This window comes from Pinus tabuliformis, chromosome 2_1 (assembly GCF_031772625.1).
Source record: "Pinus tabuliformis cultivar Carrire ecotype Pingquan chromosome 2_1, CPIR1, whole genome shotgun sequence".
NCBI classification, from domain to species: Eukaryota; Viridiplantae; Streptophyta; class Pinopsida; order Pinales; family Pinaceae; genus Pinus; species Pinus tabuliformis.
The window spans coordinates 207,625,455-207,635,091 of record NC_142299.1 but is presented as its reverse complement, the minus strand read 5'-3'; the positions used below and the strand labels follow the sequence as shown (position 1 = coordinate 207,635,091).

General features: G+C 36.2%; 1 protein-coding gene across 1 annotated transcript; it reads left to right on the top strand.

The window, feature by feature from the left end:
• The first annotated feature begins 3,249 nt into the window (after positions 1-3,249).
• On the top strand, positions 3,250-7,239 carry LOC149199468 (disease resistance protein Roq1-like). Its single transcript, XM_089402455.1, has 4 exons — positions 3,250-4,077; positions 4,187-5,285; positions 5,421-5,798; positions 5,928-7,239. Exons 1-4 carry the CDS (start codon positions 3,455-3,457, stop codon positions 6,672-6,674), a joined length of 2,847 nt encoding a protein of 948 aa, XP_089258581.1. The 5' UTR covers positions 3,250-3,454; the 3' UTR covers positions 6,675-7,239.
• The last annotated feature ends 2,398 nt before the right edge of the window (positions 7,240-9,637 follow it).

Sequence of the window (9,637 nt, the reverse complement as noted above, 5' to 3'; positions counted from 1 at the left end):
AGTGCCCGCATACATGATAATTTTGAGGTTCAGGAATCCAAAAAATGGCTCTTACACTTTGTGACAACTAAAATCTCTTTAAGCTTTCTGACTTAAACATGTATTATGTTCCATGGTTGTACCAACAACTACTTACTATACATTAATTTTATAGGAGATTCACAGGCTTCATAAGTTCATTGATTAAATTTCTTTAATTAGTTATTCAAATATTCTATGAAGACTCTTCTAATCGAATCTTCAATATGACACATTGATATTTCTAGGATTTTTCTTGTTTTAAGAATAAATTACATTAAAATATTTATTCAATTTCCTTCCAAATTCAATATTCAAATATTCACCTAAGATCAAATTCCAACTCAGCACTAGTTATAAAACACTAAATAAAAATATCATTTCATTAATAGAAAGAAGTGTATACACTTATTTGAACAAAAGTAGCTTGTTGGAAACTGAAGAAGCTAGAGCCACTCTCTACGCAACTATAGGCACAACTACACTACAAATTTATTTCCACTAGCCACCATTGAGCTAGATTTGATGGCTTAAGAGGAATATTCTCTCAGAGTTCTAGAGACGGAAATTAGGTTAAATGACATGAAGGATAATCTCCTTCAAACACAAAGATTCAATATCTTGTCTTTCAACTACAGATCCAGGCCTTGTTATCCATGACCATGAAGAATTTTTAGTGGTTTTTGTGCATATATTCAACAATATTTCTTAACATTTTCATTTGGAATTATAGCTTAGGCTGATAAATTCAACACTGAATTCAATCACTAGTTGGGTAGTCCATAATTTCGCACAGGTTTGTGTGACTTAGATGATTCTTTGTCACCCTCAAGCAAAGTCACATTTTCAACCCACATGTGTTTTTGGTTTTTATTAAAAAATTCTAATGGTTCATTGGTATACACCTCTCTCTCTCTCTCTCTCTCTCTCACACACACACACACACACACAAACACACACACACACACACACATTTTTCTTACACTTCTCACCACTATCCTCTACCCCACTCTTCCCTATACACACTCCCAACATGAGAATTTTGAGTTCCTCCTCGAGCTATGTGGTCCCTTAGAAGTCTCCACATTGGGTATGGAGCTCATACGCCTAGAGTAGTTCAATAACGCTCCCATAATTCCTTCCTAGAATTGCTAGTAGTTGGGTGTTTCAAATATCAAACATAATTTTAGTACATTGAATTCATGTAAGGTAGGAAACTTCGTATATACCCCTTACAATTGTTGCCTCGAGCATTAAGAGTCATCATGGTGGTCTCTTGTTTAGTTTTAACAATATATTTAATAAAAATTAATATTTACATCAAATGAATCTTGTTAAAATACCCACATTGACCATTCTAGCATTATCTATCTTAATTACATATCATAAAACGCAGGATTTAAAAAGGGGTGTTATATATGTGTTTGCCATTAACTCCATCTTTTTCGACTATGAGTTTTATTTCCATTTTTATAAGTTCTAGATTTATTATATGTCTACACTATATTATCATATCTTATCTTAAGACAAACCTAGTTTCCTACAAGGCAAAGTCCTAGTTACTTTTTCCTACAAGGGAGACTCAAATAATTACTTTCTTGAACTTGATTTGTTACTCTATGTCTTAAATGCTTTGTATGTCCTAGTTTCCCAACTAACAAGTAAGATTACTATTTTTGGGAACTCTTTAAATAAGGGGGTGTTTTAAACTCATCTCTCAACACTCATTGGTCTCATTTTCTCAAGGTAAATCAACCATGTAGCCTCTATAGTTTTGTTCTAATTATGTATTTTATGTTTCAAAATAAAATAGAAATGAAGTTGTTAAAGAAAATAATAATAATAATAATAATAATAATTCATTTAAGTGTAGTTTGTGTGCTCATGTTACTATGAAGGCATATAGTTACTACTCTAGTATTTTTGTTAAATTTACATCATAATACCTTATGTTAAACTTAAATTTATTAGCTTTATGATAGTTGGTATTATGAATTACTATTCACCATAGAAGAATATGAAAAGTCTCAACCAAATATGAATAATCATCTAGATTTTAAGAGACCTTTTAAAAGATGAATTTAAATGCCATAATTCATGTACTTATATGTGTATTTATATGAATTATTTTGGAGTGGTTGAGTTTGAATTCTCTTAAGGCATTTATTTGAGAGATTTTTATTTGTGATTGTTAGCTTAAGAGCAAGGAAAATTTTAAGGTTAAAAAGTTATCTTAAAATGTAAAAACCTTAACAAAGTTTACTAATTTTTAATATACAAACTCTAAAATACTTAAAATTATTTTAATATAAATATTTAAAATTTTAATAATTTAAAATAAATTTACAATTTTAAAAATAAAATAATTTCAAAATCTCTATTCTAACTATTTCTAAAACATGGTTACTATTCAATTATAACTTTTCAAGTTCTTTGTCAAATTAATAATAATTTAATAATACAAAATAACATAACTCTAATAGATTAGGTTTTCAATATTCCCCGTCAAAGGGTGTATTTCCCATTAATTTCTTCGAACCTTAATGTGAAAGGGGTGTATTTCCCAATAATTTCTTCGAACCTTAATGTGAAAGGGGTGTATTTCCCAATAATTTCTTCTAACTATTCTGTGTGCAACGCTTTTTAGTTGGAAAATTTGTAGAGATACTAATTTGATTGACACATGGGAGTGGTCGCCTGTGCTTTCTGCGATGATGCAAGTACGTCTCCTTCACGACAGGTGAGCCCTCTGAGTAGAAGGATGCAGCTCAAGTTGCACGGGAAAATGGAAAATTAATCATTGCAGATCCCACACGCAATGAGATCAAGATTGGATCCTGTAGACCATTAACAATGTGGACCCCACACGCAAACGAGAAAACATCTTTATATCAATTTCATTGATTTGAATAGATGGGTGTCAAGCTGTAGTCCATAAGATTCACAAGTGGAGAGAACATGCTTTCGAGTTCACCATTTTGTCGCCTTCTGCTTTTTACGCGTATTGGACTTTCTCGTATATGGATGCCGCTCAAGTTGCAATGCAAGATGGAAAAGTAAAATGAAAGAGCGCAGAGCATTATGGGTCCCACACTCAAAGGCATAAGGACTCCAGCCTGTCTATGATTAACAATGTGGACCCCACACGCAAAGCAGATAAGATTGACGCGGTTCATGGCCTTGCAAATCAAATATTATGCTTATTCTATTACCCTCTGCCTCTACAAGGAGCCTTCATGTAATCTCTGCACTCTCCATTTTCTTGCCTTCACAATTTATCCCCACCTCTGCACATCCTAACGTCGTCTCCTCCCTCTGCATTGACCATCCAGAGCATCGCAGCCCCCAATTTATAATCGTCGAACAATTGGCAGTGGCATACCCAACGCCTGCATCATCGATCACCCAAACCCCCTCTGAAATCGAAGAAATTGAAATGGAAGAATTGGCAATGGCATACTCATCGCCTGCATCCTCGAGCACCCAAACCCCCTGTGAAATCGAAGAAATTGAAATGGAAAATCAGAGATCTTCGGATGGTGCTTCCTCCTCTTCCACCGCTGCTGCTGTTGGTAAATACGATGTGTTTATCAACCATCGTGGGGAAGTGAAGAAGAACTTTGCCGGCCATCTCCACCGTGCTCTTCATTTACGTGGACTGAGACCCTTTTTAGATCATCGGGATTTGCAAGAAGGAGTACCTTTTCCTTTTGAATTGGAAGCTGTTATTAAAAGCGCCTCCGTCCACGTTGCCGTCTTTTCAGAAAATTATGCAGAATCCCGTTGGTGTTTACATGAACTCCTCCTCATGCAAGAGTCTGGGGCTCCAATTATCCCTGTTTTTTACCATGTCAACCCGGCTGATCTGAGGCGGACAGATCAGAACGATAATAGCGTTTATGCTACCAGCTTGCACAAGCTCGAAATGAAGAAAACGTCGGACCCTCAAACACGAGAAGAGAAGCTACGATATCATCCCGCCACTATTAAGAAGTGGAGAGATGCTCTTTCCTTTGTTGCAGACATAAGTGGGTTTGATCTGAAATACAAGTATAACGGGTAAGACCTCCAAACCCCTCTCTATGTATACACTATATATGATAACTTTGCCCTTTGCTTTCAATTATTTATTTATATTATGTTGGTGTTCTTGTGGGTGAATATCTAGTGACGAGGTGCACATGATAGATGAGATCGTTGAAAGTGTGGCTAAAAACATTAGTAAACGAGGGCTGTATGTGGCCAAACATCCCACTGGTTTAAATGACAAAGTCACAGATTTTGACGCTACAGTTTTGGAGCAACAGCAGGCTGGAAAAATCCAGGTTGCGGGCATAGTCGGCCTTGGTGGAATGGGGAAGACAACGTTGGCTTTAGAACTCTTCAATAGAAAGAGTTCCAAGTACAGTAAGTCCCTTTTTTTAGCAGATGTTAAAGAAAAGGCATTACATTTGGTGCAAAGGGAGCTTCTGAGGGGCCTGACTCAGGGGCTGCCTGAAAGAGAAGTAGATATAAATAACATTTATGAAGGTATACGGATGTTTGAAAAGCATCTCAAATCTGCTCATGTCTTGTTAATTTTAGATGACATAGATCATGATAATCAGCTAGAGGCACTTCTACCGGTTAAAGATGTCTTAAGTCCAGATAGCTTTATTTTAATTACATCTCGGTATAAAGATGTGCTGGAAAGGTCAGGAGTGGAACAGTTGTGCATTTATAAGTTAACAGGCCTTCCTACACAACACTCGCAACTGCTTTTTTGTTCATACGCCTTTTGTCAAACCAATCCACTCCATGGATTTGAAAATCTTGTAGATCAGTTTCTTCAAGTATGCGATGGACTGCCTTTAGCTTTGAAAGTGCTTGGGGCACTTCTCTTTGGAAAACCTGAATCATATTGGGATGCTAAACTTAATGAATCAAAAGTTCAAATGAAAGTTTCACCTGATATAAAGAACAGATTAAAAATCAGTTACGACGCACTCAGCGAAGAGGAGCAGAAGATCTTTTTAGATATCGCCTTTTTTTTCATAGGAGAAAGCAAAACAAGTGCCATCAGAGTTTGGAACGCGTCAGGGTGGAACGGATTGCTGTCGCTTACAAATTTAGAGGGTAAATGTTTAGTTGAAGTGGATGATAAAAATGTGATACATATGCACGATCAACTGCGAGACTTGGGAAGACAGATTGCAGAGGAAGAAACGCCGCGCCGTCTTTGGCGTCCCACCGGAAACATTGATGATTGGTTGCACAACTACTCCTCTGTAAGTCCTCACTCATTCAAACATTTTAAATAGTTAACCTTTTTCAATTTCTCCATCGTTTTTCACCTTTAAAATATTTAAATTTAACCGTAGCAATCTGTGTACAGTTTCTTAATTCTCCATCCGAATGAACAGGTTTTAAGCAAAGCACGCGGAATTTGGCTGCTCCCTGAGGGGCATAGCACCAAACCAGTGGGGACGAGCTCAGAAGTGTTCGGGAAGCGGCGCGCGATGAAGCGTAGCAATAGGCAGGCCAATAAACTTTATCGTTTTCTTGGTTGTGACAGTAAACGTTATAGTTTTCTTGCTTGTGAAGTCATGAATTTTCAACTTGTTGAAACTGAAGGACATCTGTTAGATCTTATTTTGCGGGTGCACTCGCCAAATCTCTTATGGCTTTCTTGGCGTCATTGTCCCTACACTTGTCTACTTTCCTGCATTACAATTAAGAATTTAAGGGTTTTGAAAGTGGAGGGGGGTGTATTGCAAACATTATGGCAAGACATATCGCAGGTAAATCTAAGCTTTGTGAGTTCAAGTGTGTTCATTGGCTATTGATCATACAGCATAAAAGGGTCTCCAATTATGTCCGACGGTTTTCCTATCTTTCTTACACTCGAAATGCAATGCTTGATCTTGCAGGCACCTTTGCAGTTGCAGGAATTAGAGATTATAAATGCGAGCTGCCTCTCCAGCATTCCAAAGTCCATAGGGCAGCTGAAGCACCTGGAAAGGATCGTCATTCATTCTTCCTCCCTTTTGACTAAAATGCCAGAAGAAATGGGTCAACTGAACCCGTTGAGGACCTTGGTGTTACGTGAGCTTTCATTGAAATCATTACCAAACTCTTTTGGAAAATTGACGAATCTCCACCACATGGATTTGTCTCGGTGCACTCAATTGGAGAGGCTGCCAGATTCTTTTGGCAGCTTGTCTAACCTCCACAGCTTGAACCTGCGTTGTTGCGAGAAATTGGAGAGGCTGCCAGATTCTTTCGGCAGCTTGTCCAACCTCCACAGCTTGGACCTGTCTTGGTGCATTATATTGGAGAGGCTGCCAGATTCCTTCGGCAGCTTGACGAACCTCCACAGCTTGCACATGGGGTGGTGCAAGAAATTGGAGAGGCTGCCAGATTCCTTCGGCAGCTTGAGGAACCTCCACAGATTGGGGCTGAGTTGGTGCAAGAAATTGGGGAGGCTGCCATATTCTTTCGGGAGTTTAAGTAGCCTTAAATATTTTGATGCTTCCTATTGTACTAATTTAAGAATCTCAAGAATCTTAAGCGAAGCTATTGGAAATATAAGAACACTCGAGCATATAGATCTTTCCGGCTGTGAAAAAGTTAAGTATGGCCGTGGCAACTGGGGCACCAAAGGTCCCCAAAGGTAGTGAATGTTGAAATGTTACTTTCAACTGCCGGAATCCGCCATCAATGCAGCCACTGCAAACAGCGTTTCTTTTCAGAAAACCGTCACGCCAGTCCCCGGCACCGCTTTTACGGAACGGTGGTATTTCTCGGAGGGGCAGCGAGCATGTACACCAGCTGACACATGGTTTGCCAAAACCACTTCCCGGCGCCTAAAGTTAGGTAAGAAGGGACCTCCGGGGAATTACAAACAGCGGTCCCATTAGTTTTGGGAATTACAAACAGCAGTCTGATTAATTTTGGAGCAGATCTACGGTTACGGTAGCGGCAATATTTTTTACTGCTACAGTGAAGTACGCTGATTGAAAAGCCGTATTCAGTTTGCAGATTGTACTTTCATTCCGGAAATTAATTTATCCCATGCTGAAGTAATTAAGGAAATTTACCATGGTTGGTAAATGTAGGTAAAATTTTTAATTTTATTATTTTTTTTTATCCTAGGAGTATGGCACAAGTAATATGTAATATCATTTTGGTTTTGTTGTTCATTAAACCTGTAATGTGAAAAACGCAGCAGCTTGAATGTTTTTTGTGTTTTTTTGTGTTATATGCAATGTAATGAAATGTAGTGCAGCAGCGCTCGAATGAAGAAAATAATTTTACACACAGTGTAAATTTTTGTAAGCAGAAACAGAGTGTTTATTTTTCAGAGGAAATAGAGTATTTTGAAAAACACAGTGGTGCAGAGGCAGAGAGTTTCTCCGTTTTTTTTTTTTGCCGTTTCCGTGAGCTTTGGAGATTTGGGTTTCACTTGTTGGTCAAAGTTTTTCAGTTTCATTTAAAAAAATCCCTTTGTGAAAGGAAGAATTTTGTAACAACAATCTCTTTGTTAATGAATACAAATTTCCTTTTGTGTGGAAAAACTCTAAAAACAAATTTTAGTTTTTCTCTGTCAAAACAGAGCTTTTCTTTTCTTTGTTCATTGTTATTTGGAATTATCAGAAATTCCCAACAGTGAAGTTGATGGGCACAAATTTGAAGAGAAAATTCGCAAAGTTGAAGTGTGGCTGTGGCAACTGGGGCATCAAAGGTCCCTGAAAGTAGAGGGGAACAAATTTGAATAAAGAATTGGCAAGTGTGATTGAACTCCCCAATGATTTAGAAGTTCTGTGGATAGGAAACCCTTTGCTGGACAAGGTGATGCCTTCGCTGGGTCACTTAGAGAAGTTGAAGGAATTGCGTCTCGATTATGGCGGGGGGAGTTGACGTGTCTGCCCGCTTCGCGACTGTACAGTCAGTTGACTTTGTTGGAATTGTTTGGTTGCCCCACAATCCACACATCAGAGGTATTCTCTGATGAAGTTGAATACCCGAAGCTTTCAGAGTTAATCTTAAAGGAGTGTATTAATATGGTGGAGATTGGAACTTGCTCGGGTGTCATAATTTGAGAAGTATAGAAGGCCTTTGTGGTCTTCCAAGGCTTCGACAGGTATCCATTGAAAGCTGTGTCAAACTTCAGGTGCCGGCCGAGTGTAGCAGAGACGCTGAAGCAGAACGGTGTGACAGTAAATAGATATTAAAGTTTTCAATTCGTAATTTAAAACAAGACATACTAAACTATAACCATGCATGGTTGTAATATAATTTTTTTTAAGCGGGAAAGAAATAGAGTAAAATATTATGCAGTGAATATGCTTTCCATATATTTTTAAAATTTTATATTTAAAAGATATTTTAGTCAATTTTCTCATGATAATATTTTCATTAAATATGAAAAATAGTTATATGTTTTTTTTTGGGGTAATATTAAGATTATAACATCAATTAATCTTAAACAACATAAGTATTTTTTCCAATTAAATTAATTTTTTAACGAAATTAATTGAATTAATTAAAGTAGTATCTTTAAAGTAGAATTGATTGGTTTAATTTTTTAAAAAGTTATTTAGTTTTTTACCAATTTCATATAAATTGACGTAAATTAAATAAAAATAACCATTATATTTTTTTAATTATAAATACATATAAATATATATTCAATCTTATCCAATATTATCTTTTTATTTATTATTATTTCATTTTTTTAATATTTAACTTACAAATATTAATAAAAGTTTTTTTTAATTATAAATAAATATAAATATATACTCGATTTTAATAGGTATTACATTTTAGGTTTTTGTTATATATATATATATATTTATATATATATTATAATTTAAAAAAATTACAAATATTTATGAAAAAGGCTTACCAAACAATGAAATTCATTGTTTAATTGGCATAAACATATATATTTGTTTGTAACCATGTTTGTTGTTCATAATAAAATTGTATTATGAGTTTGAATTGTATTAATATAATTATATTGAGTGCTCAGTTAATTTAATAAAGCCATATTTAACAAAAGAAGGAAAATCCATGGCTAAATTAAAGATGCTAGAGAAGACTTGCTTTCAAGTTGGGCTGTATAATTTGAATGTGTTGAAGCATAATTGTTCTTTGGGGAGGTCATGAGCCTCTTTCTTACCTCCTAACATTGCAATTCAACCATCACAACGTTCACTTTTATAATCAAGTCATTACATATACATTGATAATCATATAACAAACTTTATGAACACACAAGGTATCATTTACCAAGGAGTGGGGTTTTGATTCTCGGATTTGTTGTTGCTTGTGCTCCCTTACTGTCATCTACATCCACGTGTGAAGGATAATGTGTCATGATAGAATGTTGGTGACTCACCAGTTGACCTCTTAACCTACTCCTTGGGTACTCTTCTTCCCCACAAACCATTGAGTTGTAATGTGGTTGTATGTAGAGAACGAAATAATAACTGATGGAGGCAAGGACTCCTAGCTCAAGAGCTCCCTCTCTTATCACCTCCACCTCACCAAACTCACTATAGTCTTTGTATTCAGAGGAAATAACATTATCTTGTCCATCCAACAATATGGCACAAAAATATCCCTTCACCCATAG

Coding starts and splice junctions, on each gene's coding strand:
- LOC149199468 (XM_089402455.1), top strand. CDS start 3,455: ATGGAAGAATTGGCAATGGCATACTCATCGCCTGCATCCTCGAGCACC. Junction 5,286..5,420: donor GGTTGCACAACTACTCCTCT/GTAAGTCCTCAC, acceptor CCGAATGAACAG/GTTTTAAGCAAAGCACGCGG. Junction 5,799..5,927: donor TATGGCAAGACATATCGCAG/GTAAATCTAAGC, acceptor TTGATCTTGCAG/GCACCTTTGCAGTTGCAGGA.